This window comes from Rhinoderma darwinii, chromosome 8 (genome assembly GCF_050947455.1).
Source record: "Rhinoderma darwinii isolate aRhiDar2 chromosome 8, aRhiDar2.hap1, whole genome shotgun sequence".
In the NCBI taxonomy this organism is placed as follows: Eukaryota; Metazoa; Chordata; class Amphibia; order Anura; family Rhinodermatidae; genus Rhinoderma; species Rhinoderma darwinii.
Genome location: NC_134694.1, coordinates 103,901,101 through 103,926,862, shown reverse-complemented (window position 1 = coordinate 103,926,862; position 25,762 = coordinate 103,901,101). Strand labels below are relative to the sequence as shown.

The 25,762-nt window shown below is 43.4% G+C and overlaps 1 protein-coding gene across 3 annotated transcripts in view; it reads right to left on the bottom strand.

The window, feature by feature from the left end:
- The window catches only part of MAP3K10 (mitogen-activated protein kinase kinase kinase 10), a 57,867-nt gene that overhangs the window by 22,795 nt on the left and 9,310 nt on the right, over window positions 1-25,762 (bottom strand). Inside the window, exons 1-2 of one of the 3 annotated variants that reach the window (XM_075836076.1) lie at window positions 14,224-15,216; window positions 12,410-13,495 (exon numbers count right to left, since the gene is read on the bottom strand). In XM_075836076.1, the coding sequence (XP_075692191.1) occupies window positions 12,410-13,148 (739 nt within the window). In that variant the 5' untranslated portion in view covers window positions 13,149-13,495; window positions 14,224-15,216. The other 2 variants (XM_075836078.1, XM_075836077.1) reach the window with 2 other exon arrangements.

Here is a 25,762-nt window from a genome sequence, read left to right as displayed (position 1 = left end):
TCAGGATGCCAGCATCAAAACTCATCAGAGGGGAATAACACGGGTAAATAGTGGTCATCAAGTGGTCATACTTTGATAAATAGGACAGTAATAGGACCCTCCAGAGCAGAGAGCAGCTCCCACACTGTAGGATTTACACGGTTCCCCATTCATTTGAATAGCCGCCATGTAATCCATTACTATGTTTCCCGTCACTGCAGGGAAAATGTTTGGCCACATGCAACTTCTCGACTACATCAGCTGTTTAAGGGTGGTAAAGCAGCCGGACCCTTGCCAATCAGCTAATCGATGGAACAACTCGCTATAAAATGACTATAAACAGATTTCCCCCCTCCAAAACCCACAAATTAAAAATGATGGAAGAGTGAACTTGGCTGCATCATTCTTGTGATGTAATTTAAGCCTCATGCACACCACCGTATTGGTTTTGCAGTCTATAAAACCACGGGTCCGTTGCTGTCCGTCAGACCTCAAAAAAACCTTGTTGTGCATCTGTGTGTCATCCAGGCTCACGGATCCACAAAAATTCACCAGTATTGATAAATCCAGATCGTAAAATGACTTGTCCTGAGTTTTTGCGGTCCAGATCTGCAGCCCCGCACCGATCCGTGTAAATCACGGTCATGTGCATGGGTTCGCAATTTATCCACAAAAATGTGGATAAATTGCGGCTGCAAAACTATGGTCGTGTGATTGAGGCCTCATAGGAAATGACAGTTGTTAGGATGACGCAATTTATTGGGTCGTCTCCTCTCATTTTTTTCAAATTTTTTTTTGTGGAACTCAAGCATAAAACCATTTGTACATTTTACAAGCAATATAGTTCTATACACAACACCAGAACCAAGCTCATTACATATATACAGCACCAGAACAAAGCTCAGTACATATATACAGCAGCGGAACAAAGCTCAGTATATACAGTGAAGGAAATAAGTATTTGATCCCTTGCTGATTTTGTAAGTTTGCCCACTGTCAAAGACATGAACAGTCTAGAATTTTTAGGCTAGGTTAATTGTACCAGTGAGAAATAGATTATATGAAAAAAAAAACAGAAAATCACATAGTCAAAATTATATATATTTATTTGCATTGTGCACAGAGAAATAAGTATTTGATCCCTTTGGCAAACAAGACTTTTGGTGGCAAAACCCTTGTTGGCAAGCACAGCAGTCAGACGGTTTTTTGTAGTTGATGATGAGGTTTGCACACATGTTAGATGGAATTTTGGCCCACTCCCCTTTGCAGATCATCTGTAAATCATTAAGATTTCGAGGCTGTCGTTTGGCAACTCGGATCTTCAGCTCCCTCCATAAGTTTTCGATGGGATTAAGGTCTGGAGACTGGCTAGGCCACTCCATGACCTTAATGCGCTTCTTTTTGAGCCACTCCTTTGTTGCCTTGGCTGTATGTTTCGGGTCATTGTCGTGCTGGAAGACCCAGCCATGAGCCATTTTTAATGTCCTGGTGGAGGGAAGGAGGTTGTCACTCAGGATTTGACGGTACATGGCTCCAGCCATTCTCCCATTGATGCGGTGAAGTAGTCCTGTGCCCTTAGCAGAGAAACACCCCCAAAACATAATGTTTCCACCTCCATGCTTGACAGTGGGGACGGTGTTCTTTGGGTCATAGGCAGCATTTCTCTTCCTCCAAACACGGCGAGTTGAGTTCATGCCAAAGAGCTCAATTTTAGTCTCATCTGACCACAGCACCTTCTCCCAATCACTCTCAGAATCATCCAGATGTTCATTTGCAAACTTCAGACAGGCCTGTACATGTGCCTTCTTGAGCAGGAGGACCTTGCAGGCACTGCAGGATTTTAATCCATTACGGCGTAATGTGTTACCAAAGGTTTTCTTGGTGACTGTGGTCCCAGCTGCCTTGAGATCATTAACAAATTGCCCCCGTGTCGTTTTCGGCTGAGCTCTCACCTTCCTCAGGATCAAGGATACCCCACGAGGTGAGATTTTGCATGGAGCCCCAGATCGATGTCGATTGACAGTCATTTTGTATGTCTTCCATTTTCTTACTATTGCACCAACAGTTGTCTCCTTCTCACCCAGCGTCTTACTTATGGTTTTGTAGCCCATTCCAGCCTTGTCCAGGTGTAAAGGATCTGCCAGGCACTACGTCTGTGGATACTCCCAGGATTAATCAATCGACACCTGAGGCCGGACCTCTTAGACTGACTCCGGCTCCCACCAATCAGGGTGGCAGGCTCAGGAGTGGGAGAGCCTATCGCGGCCTGGTCAATCGGAGTTAGCTCCGCCCCCTGTCCATTTATACCTGCCGTTTTCTCTTCCTCATTGCTTGTGATTCTTCCTGGTTTCCTGGCCCTGCTACAGCCTTGCTCCAGCCTGCTCCTGCCTTGCTTCAGCCTTGCTACAGCTTCCGCTTATCCTGCTTCGCTCTGACCCCGGCGTGCTTCCTGCTCCTTGCTCTGCGTTCGTATACTTCGTGACATCCTGATTCTGACTGGCTCGTTTACCACTCTGGTTTCCTCACGGTGTTCCGTGGGCTACTGCCCCTTCCCTTGCTTGTTCCCTGTTTGTATTCCCTTGCACTTAGTCAGTGTAGGGACCACCGCCCAGTTGTACCCCGTCGCCTAGGGCGGGTCGTTGCAAGTAGGCAGGGACAGGGCGGTGGGTAGATTAGGGCTCACTTATCCCCTTCCCCTCCTTCCTGCCATAACAGCAGGTCTATGATCTTGTCCCTGACATCCTTAGAAAGCTCTTTGGTCTTGCCAATGTTGTAGAGGTTAGAGTCAGACTGATTAATTGAGTCTGAGGACAGGAGTCTTTTATACAGGTGACCATGTAAGAGCTGTCTTTAATGCAGGCACCAAGTTGATTTGGAGCGTGTAACTGGTCTGGAGGAGGCTGAACTCTTAATGGTTGGTAGGGGATCAAATACTTATTTCTCTGTGCACAATGCAAATAAATATATATAATTTTGACTATGTGATTTTCTTTATTTTTTTTAATATAATCTATCTCTCACTGGTAAAATTAACCTAGCCTAAAAATTCTAGACTGTTCATGACTTTGACAGTGGGCAAACTTACAAAATCAGCAAGGGATCAAATACTTATTTCCTCCACTGTATATACACCAACACAAAGCTCAGTACATATATACAGCTCCAGAACCGAGCTCAGTACATAAATACTGCAGCAGAACCAAGCTCAATATATATATATATATATATATACACACACACTGTGTCCCATACACACACGATGCCCCCTGTAGATAGTGCCCTACATAGATCCCCCTGTAGATAGTCACCTCCATAGAGCCCGTGTATATAGTGCCCCACAAAACAGCCCCCTGTAGATAGTGCCCACATATAGCCCTCTGTAAATAGTGCTCACAAGATAGCCCCCCCTGTAGATAGTGCCCCACATATAGCCCCCTGTAGATAGTGCCCCACATATAGCCCCCCTGTAGATAGTGCCCCACATGTAGCCCCCTGTATAGTGCCCCACATATAGCTCCCCCTGTATATAGTGCCCCACATATAGCTCCCCCAGTAGATCGTGCTCCACGTATAGCCCACCCCTGTAGATAGTGCTCCACATACAGCCCACCCCTGTAGATAGTGCCCTACATATATCTCCCCCTATAAATAGTGCTCCTCATATAGCCCACCCCTGTAGATAGTGCCCTACATATATCTCCCCCTATAAATAGTGCTCCACATAAAGCCCAACATGTATATAGTGCCTCACATATAGCCCCCCTGTAGATAGAGCCCCCCCCCTGCAGAGAATGGCACTCACATTTTTATTAGGATAAAAAAAATGTAACACTCACCTTATTCCCGTTCCCGCGCCGTCCGGTGGCAATGCAGATCTGCTCTCTTCTAAGCAGGTCCGCTGGGGTTGAATGACGCAAGCGGCGCAATAACATCATCGCGCCGCTTGCGTCTATGAAAGGCGCTGATAAGCAGGGCAGAATGACTTGCCCTGTCAATCAGCGCCTTTCAACGACGAATACGGCGCAAAGAAGTAATTGCGCCGCTTGCATCGTTGAAAGACGAAGGTACAATTGAAGTGCAGGAGGGGGTGCGGCGGCTGCTTTCAGTGGCGCCGCCACCCCCTCAGAGAGGCAGCAGGCCGCCGTCATGCACGGTGCGGTCCTGGCGCTCCCACCTTCCCTCTTAGTTGTGCCCGGGGCACAAACCCTGCCTGCCCCCCCTAGCTACGCCCCTGTCTTATATATAGCAATGGAACATATATAGACATGAGGGACCATTTGCAATCACAACCCCTATAGCTAAATCGACATAGCTACATTGCATTTATCTTTCCGACAATCAGAAGCACTGTATATCACACCGACAGGATTTTCAACATGTAGTAAAGTGTTTAGCTACACTAAGAAACCAACACAGAATCCAATCATGCTTCTATTTTACCTTTAATGGTTTTCCATTCTAATTCATTCGATCCACCACCTACTCTAAAAACAAAAACAATACAAGAGCATTTCCACCTAAAAAATAAAAATCACCAGTAAATATAAATCCTTGACATTTCTATCAGGGTTGTAGCTATAGGGGGTACTGAGGTAAAAGTCCACATGGCCCTGGTGTCTGAGGGGGCCCAAAGGCTACTCTTCCACATAAGAAGACACCAGTATTATAAATGGCACATTGTAGGTCGGTGCCCTGTTATAGATTTTACATTGTGGCCCAGGAGCTTCATGTTACGCCTCTGTCCTCTTCTGTATTCTTTTCAACAATTTTTTTGTATTGCCACTTTTTTCCTTGCTGCTTTCCGAAACTGAGAACTGCGGGTCCTATAAGGGCCAGTACCAAACTTTACAAGATTTCTGAATGGTGCATCACCTAGCCAGATTTGCCATTCAGGAACCATAGAAAGATGGATGACACTTGTAGACATGATCCTGGTCATTGTTAGTGTTCACCTTTTAGTTTCCCTGCTGCCACTCCTTCAGGGGCTAAGGCCGCAGGTCACAGCACCAGAGTGCCGCAGGTCGCAGCACCAGAGTGCCGCAGGTCACATCACCAGAGTGCCGCAGGTCACAGCACCAGAGTGCCGCAGGTCACAGCACCAGAGTGCCGCAGGTCACAGCACCAGAGTGCCGCAGGAAACAGCACCAGAGTGCCGCAGGAAACAGCACCAGAGTGCCGCAGGAAACAGCACCAGAATGCCGCAGGAAACAGCACCAGAGTGCAGCAGGAAACAGCACCAGAGTGCCGCAGGAAACAGCACCAGAATGCCGCAGGAAACAGCACCAGAATGCAGCAGGAAACAGCACCAGAATGCCGCAGGAAACAGAACTAGAGTGCCGCAGGTACCTGCAGAGACAAGACAAGCACGCACCAAACACTCTGCAGCTGCAATTCACTAGGTCAATATAGTCACTGGGTCTAGCGAAGAACATTTATGCAAAAGAATACACAAATGACGGGAAGCCAGAGAGCAATTAACCTTTTGCAACAACCTTGGACATAAACATTTCTCCTGTAAAAGCAATTTACACCACTGTAGGGACTCTTATGAATCAATAATTAAGTTATGTATATATTCACTTCAGCTATGGTGGCTTGCATTAGTACATACAATAATAAGTGGCGTTATGGCAATGCAGAGGTTAATCTCGACACAGAGGAGAGAGTCAAACTGGTTTCAGGAGAGAGGAGTGTGTAAAAGGTCAGTGTGTACTGATACTGAAGTAGGTGAAAAATACACCTCCCCCTTGCAAACTACTACTACACCTTGACACAACATGGGCACTACTACACCGAGCCAGTGAAATGCACCGTTACTACACCTTGACACTAGGCCAGATAAAGGCATTGCTACTACAACTTGATACAATATGGGCACTACTACACCCGGCCAATAGAACACACTGCTTCTACACCTTGACACAACATGGACACTTCCACTAGGCCAGAGAAAGCTTTTGCTATTACAACTTGATAGGTACCACTACACCAGGCAAGTGAAAGGCACTGCTACTACACCTTGACACAACATGGACTCTGTTATACCAGGCCAGGAATAGATATTGCTACTACACCTTGACACGATATGGGCACCGCTACATCCTGCTAATGAAAGCCACTGCTACTATTACACCTTGACATGATACAGCTGAGCTCTACTACACCGGACCAATAATAAGTACTTCTACTACAGAACATTCACATGCCATTAAAAGGGAGGATAACACTATACATGCACAACTGCACAAAAACACCCTAATAATTGGCACCCATAGGTGGGCATTTGAATGGAGGATGAAGTGGGCGCAATCAGAACTGGGCTTTTATAAATATGGGGTATACGAGACAGAAGCGCAGCTATCAATGAGGGGGTTACAGATATACAGTGACATACTATGTAATGTTGTAACCATGAAACACTGAGATGATTATAGTATTGTATATATATTGATACATTGTTAAATCATCAGTCATATGGGGCGGCCATTGGACTGTCACACAGGATCCGCAAAGGGATTGTACAGAATTATAAAGAAAGAAAGAAAGAAAAAAAGTCAGCTTTTTTTTCCAAGAAACAGTGCCACTCCTTGTCTGGAATTTCAGCTCAGCCACATTCACTTGAATTTAGATGAGCTGCAATACCAGACGCAGCCTATAGACAAGAGTGGCGCTGTTTCTGAGAAAAAAAAATCCCTTTTTTTTAATCTTGGTCAGCAGAGACACCTGTAGGTTAGGCATTGTGTAAAGCGTTACCTAAAAGTATCTCTCTTTAGGTTGCTAAGTCATCAAAGCAGCAAGATGCTGAAGCACAATCTGTAACTCCCTATGACCAATAAGATCCCATTGGGCCGCACATGTTAAGTATATGAGTATGGCTCAACACATTGCCTATGGGATGTAAGTATGTGCTGTGACCCTGACGTGTTCAATGGTGAAACAAGAAGTGGCACCCTATACGTAGGCTTAATGTGGCATATACACTATAGAAACCCATCTATATACAAAAACAAGCAATAACGATTAAACAGCTGTATATCAACTGTGCATACAGACACTACTACACTAAGACACTGATACACAGTAAAGATCTACTGCTCTATACAGGTATAGTAGCTGATATTTCTATAGTGCTGTGACACTATTAGGCCCTGTTCACACTAATATTTTTTGCAGGCAGAAAAACTCTGCCTCAGAATCCCTTCAGGAATTTTGAGGAAGATTTTGAACTATCTGCGCTTTATTTCTGCAGTTTTTTCACTGGATTTTTCGCCCATAGCCATTGAATCTAATGCAAGAACTGCGGGCAAAAGAACGCAGCAAAAATCATTCATAAACGAGCACCGTAGGTTTTTTCTGACTCCCATTGATTTCAGAGAGGTCAAGAGGAGGAAACCGCGCCTGGGGAAAAAATGTCTTTGATATCAATGGGGGGCGATTTCAGCCATTCTTTGCTGCTGATTCCAACGTGGTTTCTGTGTCAAAATCAGCGCCAAATAACTCTGTGTGTACTGACCCTTATGCTGTAACTTACATAGAACGTGTCCATGGATTGTTTTGTTTTTTAAAGTTACAGCTTAGAAGTCACGACTATTCGATAAATGGTACATTTCTCACCGTAATACCCCTTTAAGGTGAATCCTGAAGAGAGAAAAAAGTATAAAAGAAAGACAACCAAAGCACACAACAGGAAGTGTTGTCAGATGGATACAGGAAAAAGAGGCGCTGCAGAACTTCACTTTGTGGTATTTTCAAGCACTTATTACACGGATAAGAAATTAATTTCTTTTTCACATTTGTAGGTGTTCAGACCAGGCAGATTTGCTGGCGACAAAGTACAGTGCGGCTATTACCGCTGCAGATTTGATGGCATGCTGTGCATATGCGATATTGCATATCATGTGGCAGATTTACCACGGATTTGATCTTTTGCATTGAAAAGAGTGAAATCCACAGAAATTCTGCCGCAAAATATACATGTAACACATACAGATATTCCACGAGTGTGCCGCTAAATCCGATGTTATTTCCTGCCTGTCTGATTAGTTGTCCTCTTTGAAGGTCACCGCTGGCATTTCTCCAGAATAATCTGAAATCCTATAAAAAAAAAAAAAGGAGCGTGTTGCAGGCCTCTCAAGTGTCCTGGATCTAGCGGGACAGTCAGTCCTTGGTTTCACAACTGTCTTTATAGTAAGGCTGGGTTCACACGACCATGTTACGTCCGTAAAGTACGGAACGTATTTCAGCCGGAAGACCCGGACCGAACACATTGCAGGGGGCCGGGCTCCTAGCATCATAGTTATGTACGACGCTAGAAGTCCCTGCCTCTGCGTGGAACTACTGTCCCGTACTGTAATCATGATTACAGTACGGGACAGTTGTCCTGCAGCGAGGCAGGGACTCCTAGCATCGTACATCACTATGATACTAGGAGCCCGGCTCCCTGCACTGTGTTCGGTCCGGGTCTTCCGGCCGAAATACGTTCCGTACTTTACGGACGTAACATGGTCGTGTGAACCCAGCCTAAACCAGCAGAAGGCAGTAACTCCCAGGCATAAAGCAAGAAAGTTCATTATAAGCAAAGCCAAAGGGGTAAGGGCTTATTCAGACGAACGTAAAAATCGTCCGTGTGACGACCGTTTTTTTAATGGCCGTCAAACAGCTGCATGTATTTATATGGGGCCATTCACACTGCCCTTGTTTTAATGGACCGTGTGAACGGCCCTTGAAAAAAATAGGACATGTCCTATTTTTATCCATTTTTACAGATCCCTCAATAGACTCAAGTCTATGAGGGATCCGTGAAAACGGGTCCTGCCCGGGTGCAAATCGGCCCCTGATAAACTATCGTTTTTTTCACAGCCGATTTGACACGCGTTCGTCTGAATAAGCCTGAAGTGGTGGCTATGTGGATGGGAGGTATTGTGCCAATGGGGATGTTAGGCAGAATTTATATTAGCAAAATATGGGATTCTGGGCAATGTTTGAAAAATACAATTTGTAGGACTATGAGAGCATTGTATGGCACTCAGTGGCACGGTTTAGCGCTATGCTGGAATGTTTGGCACTATGTAGCCCCAGTCTAGCGCTCAGTGGGCAAAATGTGGCTCTAGGTAGGCACAGTATGGATCTATGTGGGCAAATTTTGACACTATGAGGGTGCTGTTTGCAATAAATGTGTATGACAATGTGTCAGCTACTAATCTCTGCACTGTATGGCACTATTTATTCTGGTGCCCTAACAGTGTATATATATATATATATATATATATATATATATATATATATTACTAGGGAAGTGCCAAACCAGTATATTGCTTCTACATCACATTTCTGCTTTGATTTTCTCCAGTCTGCCTCGGGCCTCATGCACACAGCAGAGCCTGTACGACAGCGGGCTGCGGAGCCATAGATACCCCATGTGCTACCATATAGTAGCTCCATACGGTACAGTAATATGGAGATATACTTCCGTAATATCCAATCCGATGTAGCATGGCACCATTTTTTTTTATGTCCGAGTCCATGTATCCAACAGAAAAAAACCTAGGTTTTCCTCCATATGAAATCGGAGGAAAAATAGGTACAGTACGGCCCCATAGACTTCTATACGTGCAATATTTTGACTCCATACAAATTGTAGCTTATATGGAGCGTAATAAAGCCATGTGCATGAGCCCTAGAGAAATGAAAACTAGAAGTGAGTATTAAGCAAAAGCACATGATTGTAAACCTAGGTAGAAGTAATGGTATTTTATTACAACAAAGAAATAGCAAATGAATCATTAGGAGTGCTATAAAGTAATAATCAAGTTGATATAATTAGTATTGGAATTAAAACAAAACAATAATGGGAAAAAAGCAGCAAAATGCTAATTGCTATTACATTAAGGGTACTTTTAAACGGCCCGGCGTGGGTCGTGTACAGGAGCGTCGATCAACGAGACAGCTTGTTGATTGGCCCTCGTTTGCTCCTTTTACAAGGAGCCAGTATGGGGACAAGCCCTTGTTACTATGATCTCTGGTCCCCATACATTTCTATCATGTCGGCAGCGTGTCTCCCTGTGTTCTGTGAACGCTCGTTTGCCCGATAATAGGCCGGTGTAAAAGGGCTCTTAGTTGTTGCTGTGTTCTTATATTATATGTAAATGAGTTGGTTCCACTGTGCACCATTATAGCTTATGAATATTTAATTTCAGATAATTATTGTACCAGTTTTTGGGAACACAATTACATAATGTCCTCACCATTTAAAAATAGATTTAATGTAATTATTATGAAAATCTAGGACGAATCTTCTGTATTAAGACTTGATATAGGATACAGCCCATACCTTTATGTCCCTGAAAAAGAGAACATACCATTTTGAGGGTCTAATGTACATTCAAACCAACAGGTTCATTGCCATGGGTATCGCTATAGGGGTAGCAGTCACCCGGCACTGCTGCCTGCCAGGCCCAAAGGCCCTACATAGGAAGATACCAGTATTATGAATAGCACATGACAGCTGAGTGACACCATGGGGGTACTTAGTGAAAACACCAGGGCCCCTGAATCTATGTGCTGTCAGTCAAGAACAATGCTTGGTATTTAAGTTTGTTTTTTATTTCCAGGATAACATTGAAAAGGTAGTTCCATCTAATAATGTTATGGCATACAGCTACGATATACCAGAACATTGTGATCGTTGGGGGGTCTGACCTCCAGGACTTCCACAGATCCTGAAAATGAATGGACAGATGTCTCTCCCGCAGTTCTGCTGCACAGCAGCGCTCCCAGTCATCCACTTTGTAGGGAACAACAACACACTAGATCATATAAATTGATCTGGTTAACTGATTTTAATCCATGATTCCAGCGCTGTTTTGTTTTTTCCTGGACCCCGCCCCCCCCCCCCATTCCAGAGATATGGCCCTGTTGTATTGGCTCCCTATATGCTAATTTGCTTAGTTAGCCAATGGGATGGAGCTAGCTTCCCTGCCACTGAAGCTGACCAATCAGCGCGAGGCAGCTTCACGGTAGTTCACGCCCTGTTGGCTAACGACAGCAAATTAGCATATAGGGAGCCAACACAACAGTGGGCCATATCTCTGGACAGGGGGGTCCAGGAAAAACAGCGCTGGAATCAGGGAGACAGCACTATTCAGCTTAGTAAACCAGTTCTACTTATATGAGCTAGTGACAAGTCCTCTTTAACTAATGCTGTGACGCCTTCATTCTGAGGGGGTCATGGAAGTTGGACCCCCTACCGATTATGAAGCGATAGCATATCCATGTGATACAACATCACATCCTATAGTTAGAAAACCTCTTTACTGGCATATCAATTTGATATGCTATAGATTCCTGATTGGTGGGGTCACTAGGCTGTTTGTTAAAGTCTATGAGCGATACACATAGCGTAACCCTGCATGCGACGTCAACTCTCCACCGGGAACAGAGGTCCTCACATCCCTGTCGATTGTATATCACATCGATGTGCCATTAATGTTATTCATGGGAAAACCTCTTTACGGTAGCTCCTTTAAGCGGTCCTACACTTTAGGAAAATTGTGACCATGAGGCTTGAATGTGGACAGGGTGCACAAATTTGCTTCTCAACATCAATTGTGTGGTAGAGGTAGTTTATATTACAGGAGCACATCCTGGATATGTTAGAGAATAGGTTCTTCTGCACATGAGAGAGCACTTTCTGGATGAGATATCTAAAATGTATTCCAAACCATTATCGCACCACAAAAACAAAAATGCATGTTAATGTGTTTTTGGTTTTTTTCAAGGATACATTTGACAGATCTCTCAAAGACTTATGCAGCTGATATACCGTTCTGTCACTTTTTGGAGAATACTTTTTGTTACGCCTACGTTTAACACGGGGCACAAACTTGACATGAATAAGGCCTAAGGCTGGCCATACACATTAGATAGCTATTGGCAAAACGCTCGTTCTGCCGACAGCCATTCCTTCTGTCCCCCCCCATACAAATGCACGATCAGCATGTATTCTGAATGGGGAGAAAGCCGCTGCAAGACCCCTCTGGTGGCGGCTTATCTCCCTGAGAACAAAAGGATCGGGCATGTTGAAATCCAACTGCTCGATCGTTCTCTCCCGCTATAACTGCTGTTGGGGGAACCTAATACAAATTTGTTGGTCAGCCAATCCAGCTGAAATTGACACGTTAGGACAACATTAATCGAATGTGTATGGTTCACCTTTAGATAGAGTTTCTGTTCCGTGTTCATTAACAGGGAATTACGAATGAATGGCCTTGTTTAAGAGCAATATTGTGAATTATGGCATGTTCTGCATTTGGGCCATAGGCTATATCTGACCTTTAAATCAAGATGAAAAAAAAGGGAGAGGCAGATGAGAACCCCACACCTTCATCCACCTACATAAAACGAGTCACTACCATTCTTCATAGACACTTACTATTGCTGGACTTTAGGTCCCTGTGGATAATGGGTACAATGGCCTCACTGTGAAGATACTTCATGCCCCGTGCGATCTGTACAGCCCAGTTGACTAGTACATGTGCTGGGACTTTTTTTCCAGCCAAGGCCCGGTGTAATGGTCCACCTCTTCCATACTCCATGACCAAGCAAAGATGCGGGGGTGTCGTACATACTCCTTTCAAGGCTATAATGTTGGGATGATGCAACATGCAAAACAGTTTGGCTTCCTGTCTGACATTTTCTGCTGTTACGTTGATATCTTCATCTGGGTCATGACGTACTGCCTTAACGGCTACCTCTCCTTCTCGCCATACGCCTTTGTAGACCTTCCCAAAACCTCCCACCCCAATGATTTCCTCCAAATCCAGCTCTTCAAACTTTATCTGCAGTGGATGAGGGAAATCTTTTGGGGCCTGCCAGGTGGTATATTTAAGGTCACTGACCACATAGTTGCTTGGAAAGATGCCTACTTTGTCTCTAACTTTTCCAGTCCACCAACCTTCATCGCCAGAGACTGTAGAGTCCTTGGAGAGGATCTCCACCAAGTCACCCCTCTTTAATGTTAGTTCTTCTTCTGCGGTGGCCTCATAATCAAAAACAGCTGTCCACAAAGGGTTGGAGCCCCCATAACCCTCCATATCATGCCACATTCCATTTTCCTTTGGGCCTTTAGAGTTTTGACACAACATGGTCTCAGGTTTTGCAAACCCATCCATACCTGCAGGTTAAGGTAGGGAAATTATCATTTTACTCCATGCTAATCCCAAGGTTGCACTTGTCCAATGTACATTTTCCCATAATAAAGCAATTTAAAGACGTCCAAGACCAGTTGTACATAAAGCGGCCCCTGACTAAATCCTGGGTCAATTCCATTACTCTTTTTTTCGTCCATCTTCCAAAAGACACATTCTGTTGATCAAACCGGTTTAGTAAAATTGCTTTGACCAAGCCAAATCTTTCAGGTGCATCAGTGTGGAGAGTTCAGAAAACTCAGGTGAATTAGGTGATGGTCTACAGTTTATAAATCCTGGATCTTCAAGTCTCAGAAAGCTTCAAACAGGAACTGCGAGGGATTAAGAAAAGTTATATGTTAAAGACGTCATCAAGGTGGTGAGGAACATTTCGTTTTTCTACCCACGTTCCTGCACTCATTTACTAGTGAACCCATGTTTACCAGATCCCTCGTCTACGGTTAGAGATCGGGAAGAGTTAAAACCACGTCTGTGTTTATTTGATCTATAGAAATCCGATGCTGCTGTTTGACACCGACGGTCTACCTGTCACACAGCATTGTCAGAGGGATTATGGTTACATTGTGTTACATACTAAACATGCATATACCTTCAGTGGACAATTACGGGAACAGATCAGACAGCCGATATAGACATACAATATATGATATATATAGATCTGACAGGAGTCAATCATCAGGATCGGAGCCTGCTATGGTTCCAATAAAAGAATATCTCACGGTTGGGCATGATCATACCTCACAAGGTTTCCATATGTAATATACAAAAAGGGGGAGATTTCCTTACCGTATAATATTATCAGATCAGGCAGCAATGGGTTTTCTACAGATCACTTAGAGAGAGATCTGCTGACAGGATCTGATTGTCAGGAGTGGATCAGTCAGTGCTGGGTCACTATAAAGATCACCTGACGGGATATTAGCAGCATCACAGGAATTATTTTATATTTCAGTTCTTCTGCTTTAGCAATATACATTGCATTGTACCTTTCCAGGCGATCAAATATGATATTAAATATACAATCCAGTAGATCACATACCTACAAGTCCATGTTTGGGATCTTGTCTACCCTGGAAAGATGATCTCTTGCAGCATGCAGGGACCTAAAGCAGCAATTGCAGCCGGTATGTAGACGTGCACATCTTCACATCATCTCCAGCATCATCATCATCATCATCTTTTCTTCCCTCTTTGACAAGATGAAGACGCTATAATTCTCCTCCATCACCTGCAAGAATCTAGCTATAGCCCCTCTCCCAGGGGTAATGGTGTCCATTCACCTTACACAGGCTGTCAGCTGTTCCAGGCACAGCAGATACACAGCCACCCCCTCACCTCCCTGCTTCTGTCCAATTGCATTGTGGGAGTTGTAGTTTCTTATGTGGTGCAAAGAGACAATTACAGAGTGTGACCAGCAGGTTGTGCTCGGCAGTCCCTATGGGCCCTGGAAATGTTCAACAAAACATGCAAGTTCCTATTGTCACCCAGTCATTTATACACAGGTTTTACTTCTATATTTATGTAATATGGAGAACAAATGCATATTCTAATTACCCAGTTGTATACCATGTGTACCTATAGAACATAGGTGCTACATATGGAAAACCCTCTGAGTATTTATATTTTTGGAAAATAAGCGATTGCTCTTTTAAGAATATTGCAATAATCGCAATATTCCAGATTACACGTTGGCGTTTTGCTGCAAAGAAAATGACATTTGCGTCTAGATGTATATAGGCCTGAAAATTGTACGACTTATCACAATAATGTAAAGGTTATATAATGGTCTTCATAATTTGCAATAGGTTTTCATTATTTCATATAGAGTATGCTGGGAATTGTAGTTCCGCAACAGTTGGAGGACTTAATGGGGCTTTCCCATTTCATAAAGTGATGGCATATCGCTATTGTAGGGGTCCGAATGTCGAGACACATTGATCATGAGAATGAGGGGTCGCGACGTTACTTCAGCACTGCTTGCCCTTCAAAGCTTTTCCTTGCACAGTGGCGCTCCGGACACCAGGCAGTCGTGATGGAATATCTTGGTGATATGTCATCACTTTATGGTGTGGGAAAACCCCAAGGATGATTTTCAGTCTAGGAACAGGGAAAAAAAAAAGAAACAATAACAAATTGGAAATTATATATGAAGTAAAGCAGTTTTCCATAGCAACCAATCAAATTCCAGGTAACATTTAATAAGCTGCAGTGGAAAAATGAAAGCTTGAATCTGATTGGTTGCTATGGGCAACACCTCCACTTCTTGTCTGCACTAGTTTTCATACATAAGGCCCAATTATGATTAAAAAAGAACTCCAGCAAGGAAACATACAGTCCCGTCAGATACCCCGCCGCAAATTTTCCTAATTTTTATTGATTTTATGAATTTTCAGACTGTAAACGAGCCTTAAATGGTTAACAGATGCTCACTGCATATTTTCAGCGAATTGTCCCTGATGTGAACAGGTTACCCATGCCTCCAGAAGTTACGGCTCCTGGCGTCAGGGCCCCTCCCTCATGACTGTACACACTTTAATGTGTAACCTAGCTAGTTCACAACATTAACCTGTTCTACTGCTGCACAACCTTTGCTCAGACACAGGCAGGCAGCTGGCCCCTCCCCTGTCAGAGCAGAGGGTGCTGGGAAGTGTAGTCTTGGCTCTGATTGCACTGAGCAGTGGGTGGTGATGGGCAGGCCTGCAGAATGAGGCAGTTCCATCCTGTGTCTCTTCATGGCAGGTGGATACACACAATGGAGAGGTGGCTGTGATGCTCTCTCCCTATGTGCAGCACAGGTGTCTCTGCACACAGCCTGTTAGAAGAGCTCCATCTAGTGATGCATGAGAACATTGCAGCAATCATATGCATAGCCGGGGATACAAATACACGCCGCTATTTTTTGTTTTTTCGTTTTCTCCTCCCCACTTTCCAAAAGTCATAACTTTTTTATTTTTATAGCTGTATGAGGGCTTGTGTTTTGCGGGACGAGATGTCATTTTTAACGGCTCCGTTTAATGTTTTGGGAAACAGAATGGGGGAAAAAAAGTGATTCCTCCATTGTTTTTTGTGTTTTGTTTTTACGGCATTTACTGTACGGTAACTTTATTCTGCGGGTCAATACGGCGATACCAAATTTTTTTATGTCTTATTACTTTTACAAAGAAAAAACGAATTGTTAAAAAAAACCAATAGTTTTGTGTTGCCATATTCTGACACCCATAACTTTTTTTATTTTCACGTCGTTTGAGCAGTGGGAGTTCTTGTTCCTTCAGAGCGAGCTGTAGTTTTTATAGGTACATACGACTTTTGATCACTTTTTATTAAACTTTTGTGGGAGACGAGGTGACCAAAAAATAGCAATTCTGGTGACTTAAATCTTCTTTCTGGCTATTATGTAACCCTACGTCAAATGTCAGGAGGAGGCTAACTTAGGCCTGGCTCCTTGGTGACATTTTTCTGCCGCAATATCGCACTGCGTGACTGCGGTGTATTGCTATGTAATATCCCAATTATTGCTGTTAGTGTTACCCCATAGGGGGTGAATAATACACATGTAATTTCATGCACCCCCCTAGGGTAACACCAGCGATAAATCGTGATATTGAATGGCGATTTACAGAGAACACGCAGTGCGGTATCCTGGCTTTATTAATATATAATGCATAAAATTTGGGGCTGCAGGAGGAGCACTGTTTGTTGACTTACGTCTTCTAAAATACTTTAGTATGGATGAGATACTTATATCACACCAGGGGTATTCCCATTTCAGTAAATAAAGCCTATTTATTGTAGAATAAAAGGTTTAGCATTTTTGTAATATATTTTCTGTATTAATTCTTCATATTTTTTAAGAGCTCTGATTGCTGTTATAAATGAGACCCTTCATTGTTTACTTCCAGGGAATGAATGTCGGTCCTGGTCATGGGATGATCACACAGGAGTGGGGGTTGTTAAGGCCTTTTTACACTGGGCGATTATCGGACAGACAAGTGTTCATAGAACGCTCGTTACCGATAATTGCCCTGTGTGAACAGGACAACGATCAGCCGATCAACAAGCAAACTCTCATTCATCTGCTGATCGTATCGTTTTAAAAAAACTGAAGTATTATCGTTGTCGGCAGCACATCTCCCTGTGTAAACATGGTGACGTGCTGCCGACATGATAATGTATGGGGGCGAGGTAACGAGCGCTCGTCGCCATACATAGCTCCTTGAGACAGAAGCAAACGAGCGCCGATCAACGAGCTGTCTCATTGATCAGCGCTCGTTGCATCGGCCAAATTTGACCGATGTAGTAGGGCCTATACTGTATGTGTATTAGATCTGTGTCTAGTAACCAGCCGTGCACATTTGAGTCCATCACCAGACAGATTTTCATTTCGTGGAAGTCAACAATGAAGATTTAAGGACTACAAGCAGAGATCTTGAAAACTGAAGAATTGTAACGCAAAGTATATTGGAAAATTGCAGCCATTTTTTTATACAATGAACAGGCTTTATTTGCGGAAACTGGAATGCCCCTTTAAGAAATTTCATCAGGGTGTGCAGTACACATATGTAAATTATTCATATATAAAACCTTCAAATATTCTGACCAAACCCAATGACCAGTGATCAAGGGGGGGTATATGTCAATACTGTCACTTGGATGGATTTGCCAAACATTAGGGCAATGCATGGTATGAAAAATTAAGAATATTGAAATACTAAGAATTATCCATCTCTACGGAACAGCCTCTCATGTGTGCAGCGACTATGACACCTCTATCACTCCTCTGCTTCATTACAGAAATAAGATCTCATACAATACATGTAATTAGCTCGCCACCAAAAATTTAGATATGTTTTGAAATCTTTCAGCTGCAAGGGGGCACTAACTTTTCTTGTGCACTTATGCTTTTTATTGGAGTGTGACCCATTGATACAATTTATATTAGCATTTACCGTACGGTATTATTTGAGTCATAGGCAGTCCTTCAGGCTTGTCCATGCTATTGGTCAAGCAGTGGACTGACTTGTGGCTGCGCGATATAATATCGCAATATCACGCTGCTACATCTCAACTAATGATAGTGAATGCGGTCCCTATGCGACCCGTAAGTTACTGTGACCGTCGGCAGAAATCCAAGCCTGTGGGATTTCAGCGCAACCACTGTCACTAGTATTAGTTGAAATTTTAGCAGCACATGGCCAAACGTCAAAGTTTAGCCCTAGCCTTAGGCACTGAGGAGTGTGTCATATTTAAAGGGGTTGTCCAGTTTAGACAATTTTGTTGTTAGAAGGGTTCCCTGAAGATTAGCTGATCGCAGGATGTCCCACTGCTGGGACCCTCAGTGATCAGCTGTAATCTGTGGTCGAACACTGCAGCAAGTGTCCAATTTAACTGCAGCGCCACCACAGGGGAAATAAAGCATTACACAGTTATCATTGAAATCAATGGGCAGTTCATGTAATGTACAGACATGTTGAGTCCTCCAGACCGAGTCACAATCTATGTAGCCGCTCTCCACTTTGGCTAATACAGGGTGGTCTTGAACGATGGACCTCCTTCTATTAACTCTGAATTCCCTGATAGGGTGTTTAAAAATGGGTTTTTGAAACCAGTCAACCCCTTTAACTGTCCACTCTATAGTGCCCACTAGTACTTATCAGCTCTTGGCAGCTGGAAGTAAATAAAAGTTAAGCTTATATACTCTACTTCTTTCATATATCCCTGTGCGGTTATAAATGGGACCCTTGGGATGTGTAGGGATGTATAAAAACCTAGTACAAGCAGTTATAATTCTTCTCCATTATGACCAGTTCTGCATGCCCAGCAGTATGTATGTATATACATTGGCTGTTGGTACATATAGTGTGTGCTCCCTGCTTACAGGGTCCAGTGATTTATACAGAACCCACTGGGGCAGGTTTATGAATAATGGCTTAAAGATAGCCTAAAGCTAGAGGTTTAGCGCATCTTGGCACATGTTAGACCCCTTTCCCTTTACACCACCTATTGGGTAGTATACTTTAGACCAGTATTTTATGGCACAAAATTGGCACACGCCAATAATGAATCTGGCCCATTTCGCAACTCGACAAATCCACGGCCATATTCTAAGTATACGACCCGACATGGCAAGCAAGTGGCAAATCAATGTTCTTTTTGGCGCAACTACATTAATAGATCTGCCCCACTATCTGTTGTCCAGTAACAAATATGGCGCCCAGTGGTATATACGATGCTAACTCCCTGGTCTATAATAATATTCTGCATTATATGCAGAGGATCCTCGGATTACATATCATGTCCATCATTCAGCACAGTAACAGCTCTTGCTTCTTCAGACTTTACATCTGATCACTCACTTGCCTCTGAGCAGGATGTAGATGTCATATCAAATATAAGAGATTTGTTCAACGTCGTGAAATGCAGCTATAAAATATTGAATTGACTTGGTCTGCAATGATTGTGTATTACACCATGCCCAGGACAGAGAAGAGACGCAACAACCATTATTAATAATAAAAGTATATCCAGAATTTAGGAAAGTGCACCTGTTATTATTGGCCTAAGATTTGTATCAGTGAACAGGAAACTGTAACAACTCCCCTATAAACTTGCACACTTGTATCAGCTGAGCATGCATGTTTATTTCAATGGGGAGAGGGAGATTTGTTGCTGCTTTACACTTCTACCACCAGTGATTTATTTTTTTCTGCAATTTTGCTAATTTCAAGAACTTTGCAGCATCATTCTCTTGCACTACAAAACGCTCTAACCCTACCCCACTGACCCGAAATACTAACCCTTACCCCACTATTCATAACTTCTAAACCTAACCCCACTAACCCTATAAACTCACCTCACCCTTACCCACTAACCCTAACCTCCTAATCCTAACCCGGCTAATGCTAATTCTAACCCCACTAACCCTAACCCCACTATTCCTAACTCCTAAACCTTAAAACTAACCCTAATCCCACTAACCCAAACCCTATTTCTTCGAACTGAAACCTTAACCCTAACTCTACTAACCCTAAACCTAACCAACTAAATATAACCCTAACTTTTAACCCCAACCCTAAAACCTATCAATAACACTAACCCCTACCCTTACTAAGCCTAACCATAGTAACCCTAACCACTTACCTAAACCCTAACCCTGACTCTAGCACTAACTCTAACCATACTAAACCTAACCTTAACCCCACTAACAGTTACCCTAACTTCCAAACCCACTAACCCCAAATCTAACCAACTAACCCTTATCCTTAACCATAAACTCTAATGATAACCATAACCCTTTTAACCCCCACCGTTTAGTTGACTAAAGGGGCCAATGTGTTCGTCGCCGCAGCCTCTTCAGTGTTTACCGGGCACAGAACCATACACTTCCATAGCGGTTGTGCCTGGGATTGCAACTCAGTCCCATTCACAGCCACTACAGAAGTGTATGGCGCTGCGCCTGTAAACTGGCAGCTGAACGGGAGTAGGACCCCCACCAATCTGAGATTGGTGACATATTCTAAATAGGCCATGAATATAATTTGCACGAACAACCCCTTAAATTGTAACCTACTAACCCTAGTTACCCTAACCCCACTTAATAAGTTTAAGTTAATTAAATAGTTGCTTGAACATGATAGAATGTTAAAGGGTCTGTACAGTATTATCTTCTATTTAATAGAATAAACCCTATGCTGTTAACTACATAGTAGCGCCAGCAAAACAGCAGTGCCCCTACCATAGGCCCACCATTTGAGTTGGCAGTGCTAGCCACATAGCATTGTCAATACAGATAGTATTACCCTTACCAGCCATACAAGTAGTACCAACCACGTAGCAGCTCTTAAATGAATTTACTATCAAAACTTCTGGTAGCATGTGCAATTAGAGAAATCTGAAAATGCTATTCTCATGGTCCTGGGTAATGGACATGGTCCATGATTCAATGTGGCAGGGTGCTGAATTAAACAACTAGCCAGGTCAAAACTACTGCCTAGCTAAGAGCCCCACATCCCCTAATACTTCCATGTGTGGGAACCAGAGTGCCAATCCTTAGTGGTACCAAAAACAGCCAACCCAGCACAGGGCTTAGTTGCGCCCTGGGCCTGTTTAAGGGGGTCGCAAATCGAGCAATTGTCCTGGACCCCTGTTTTCTAGGGAGCTCCCGAAACCTTAGGCTCAAACTAAAACTACCCTGTATCATTTAGCGGTGTATACTGGTAATATTTTGGAATTGGATTGCAGTATAGTGGGAACTATATGGCAGTATTATGTGGGCTCTTTAAAGAGGTTGTCCGGGCATGGAACGGTTTTTCATACTGATGACTTCTCCACAGGATAGGTCATCAGTATATGATCGGTAAGGGTCAGACACCCAGACCCCGCAGCGATCAGCTGTTACGGGCACCGGTTGTTATGAAGTGTTCAGTGCTGGAAGCAGAAGGCTCCGTACACTGTATAGCGGCCGTGCTGCAGAACTGCAACTCTGCTCCTATTCACTTGACTATGAGCAGAGCTACAGCACGGCCGCTATACTGTGACCCGAGTCATCTGCTTCCGGCACGAACATCCGATGCAATGAGGACGGCTGATCGCTGCGGGTCTGGGTGTCGGACCCCACCGATCATATACTGAAAGGTCATGAGTATGCAAAAACCTGTGCCTGGACAAACCCTTTAAGAGAGTCTTATTTGAATGCTGCATATTATTTTGGTACTATATGGCAGTATTGTCTTGGCACTATATGGTGGTTTAGTATTATGTAGGCTGAAATTTTAAGAAAAAAAAACTGTCGAAAAATGACAACCTTGTTTTAACCCCTTCTCTCCCAGTAGTGTTCCTATGGTTTTTAAACCCTGCCTAAAAACTATTTTTATTGATGGACCGGGCTACTGTTTCTAAAGGTCTCTGGTTTCGTAATCCTTTTTGAGTAGCAGCGTCTCATCTGACTTTTCTCAGCTGTTCCGATATTAATGTAAAGGAAAGACAGAGTTTACTATGTAGAAAAATATTTTCTTCTAGCGAAGTTCTGCTTTAAAGGGACCTAGTTTCGGTCAGGCAGGAAGGTAAGTTACTCTATTACCAGCTTGGGGAGCCGGTTCCACCGCATTCCTGCGAATTCAGGTCACCAGGGATACACCCAAACACAGCTTTGTACTATTAACCCCGTCTTGATCATACACTTTTGTGACACAGGGAATAACATTGCTCATCCACCTGGCTGTAGATTAGATTACATTAGATCCTCCGTCGGATAATATTACATCTTGTGCCGTCCGTAGTATTTAGGTAGAGAACGAACAGTCAGGCCTATAATTGTGTTAATAGAATAGGCAGGGTTGGATAAGTGGCTGAAAATGAGAGACAGATCCTTTCAACCATCTTTTTACAACTCATTCACTTCGATTGACTCTGAGAAATGACCGGATATTAGGTTCACTTGAGGTTGGATGAATTGAGATAAATTCAATAAGTGGCATTATTCTATTACACGGTCTAAATATGATAATATAGGTAATGAGTATACACAATCCACATGATGATAGTGATCTTTAACCCCTCCCCGCCACAGCCGTTTTTCAGATTTTTATTTTTTCCTTCCCACCTTTCAAAAGCCATAACTTTGTTATTTTTGTCTATCTAGTCCTACGAGGTCTTGATTTTTGCCGGAGTTGTAATTTTTCATGGCACCATTTATTGTATCATATAATATACTAGGAATCGGTAAAAACATTATTTGCGTGGTAGAAAATTCAAAAAAAACAAAACACCAGCAATTCCTCCATTGTTATTTGCGCTTAATTTTTACGGCCTTCATCGTGCAAGTAAAACGACATATTAACTTTTATTCTGCAGGTCAATACGATTACGGCGATACCAAATTTATATTGTTTTTTATATTTTACAAGGAAAAAACTAACTGTAAAATTTATTTAGGGTCGCCAAATTCTGAGAGCCATAAACGTTTTTATTTTTCCGTCCATTGAGCAGCATGACGGCATATTTTTGCGAGACAAGCTGTAGTTTTTAGTAATACCATCTTAGGGTACATGTGAGTTTTTAATCACTTTTTATTTGATTTTTTGTGGGAGATGAGGTGAACAAAAAACAGCGATTCTAGCGTATTGTAATAGTTCAGACTTTTTCAGACACAGTGATACAAAATTATGTTTATTTTTTTCAATGATTTATGGGAAAAAGTGTTTGTTTGTTTTTTTAACTTTTCACATTTTTTTTGTACATAAAAAAACCTTTATTTAGCTGATTTTTTTAATAGGAGCACAAAGATGGCAGACATGGTGGCACCCCGACACATCGTGGGGGGGGGGCGATGGGCTGTTATAGGTGGTCGCCCCCTCTAAGGATTTAAATACTGCAGTCGCAATTGACCGCGCCATTTAATGTGTTAAACGAGCGGGATCGCACTCGAGTGCGATCCCGCTCTTTACAGTGATGTGTCAGCCGACACCTGTATTGTATGGAGTGGGCTAAGCCTGTGAGCGGGCTCCATACTTCCCCTACTTGGCTATAACGTAACTGTATGTCATATGTCGGGAAGGGGTTAAAGTAGTATTCCAACCATTGACATCTCCATGAATATGCCATAAATGTCTGATAGGTGGGGGTCCCACCTCTGGTCCCACCAATCAGGAGAGCTACACTTGGCTTTTTCCGAAATTCACAGAGACTTTAATAGAAAGAGCAGCATGTACGCCTGGCCTGCTCTCTCCTGCCTGCTTTCTTTTCTCGGCCACGATCTGCCATTTTGCTTGGCACAAGAGGGGTCACGCCCGGGATCCCTATTCTTCTGATGAAGTTTCCAATGGATACGCTATAATGGTCAATGGTAGGTATAGTCCTTTAATGGTAATATATGTATGTGATACATACTAAAACATACTAAAGCCTTGGATCTTCTATTGGTATATTTGGAACATTTGTTGGCCATGCTTCATTAACGCTACTATCCTATTTTTTAAAAGGGAAATCCAACTTAAAGAGTAACTGCACTTGAATTGTCATGGAGACATACTTCTATCAGAAGATTCGAACAGTGCGGGTCTGGGTGCTGAGACCCCCATGTCCCTGAAATGAAGGTGCCCGAGGCGCTCTGCACCTTTGGCTGTGAACAGCGCTGTGTTATGCTGAACATAGAACGTTTCTGAGCCCGTCTTCAACCTACTTGGATAATGTCTCAAAGATGGTAAAGAAGAGTAGCACAACATAGTGGGACATCTCAAAGTCGGTGAAGCAGAGTAGCATAGCGTAGTGGGAACAGAATTCAGTGGCACCGAGTTGCAGTGCAGGAATAGTTTGGCAGGAAAAATAAATAACTGGGACCATTAATAAGTTGGTGCAGGCTAACCTGGGGTGCAAAGTCTAAGGAATCCCCCATTCTTCAACCTTACCCCTCGCAAGAAAGTATGGACTTTTACAATAAGAGTCCCAGGTCGTGGTCCCCAGGATAGTCCCCGATAGACGGCAAGGCTGCAGATGGCGAGCTTAAACCATTTAGTGGTCAAATAGATCCGATACAGTAACAGATGGGCAATGTCAGGTCTAGTAATTAGTATCGGGATGCCAGATCAGGGTCAGGCCAGAGGTTGGTAAACGGATAAGTCAGATCAAGCAGAGTCAATACAAAAGCTGGATCAAACACAGGAAGCAGGAAAAACATCAGGAAACACACCAGGGCTGATAACCAAGTAATGCAACACTGGAGCAGTTCCCCCCTCAAGTTCAGGAGTAGTGACGTCATGCGCCAGCTCCCGATCCTGCGGCTGGAAACACACAGCACAAGGAGAGGAGAGCAGTGGTGTACCATCATCATGGTGACGCCACAGCTCTGGATGGAGCTGACAGATATACACTTAGAAGTGTACCCTAGGCTTAATATTTATCTCCACTAGACTTGTTCTTTAGAACGACCACTATTTCTCGGTCTTCAAAAGCACGACAAGAAGGTACATTAAACGCTATGCTCCAGCTCCGGGGACAGGCAGCTTTCTTCTCTCTGTAAAGTGCCGGAAGCACAAATGCTGGTGGTGTTAGGGTTGGACTGGCCCACTGGGCCCAGGTTCTGATGCGATGTAACATTAGAGCAAAGTCGATCTATCTAATTTGTGTGGAGGTCGGGAAGGGTCTGGCATGTTGGACTTCAACATGCCCGATCCTTCGCGCCTGCAGGGGATGAGCGCTGCAAGAAGGGTGCAGCAGCAGCAGCTTATTTAATTTTGATGCATATTTATATAGCATTGCGGCTGGAGATGAGGGCAGCCTACCTCTACCACATACTCTTCTCGGAGCCTTGTTTAATAATAATCCATCATCTGTGCAGATGTCAGGGTAGAGCAGCCCCTCTTATGTATAGTTGCAACAATTTCCTCCTCTTCTGCTTCGCCTCTGTCTTACCAGGTGAAACTACCATTTCCTGATTTTCTGCAATCTCAGAATACCTGTCCCATCCCTGGTAAAGGGCCCCGTGACAAGGACCGCACCTTCTTAATAGAGCTCAATATAACGCAACCTACGGCTGGCATTCCTCAAATAGCAGAGATAGCCCGAGGAAGTGATGTAACAACAGG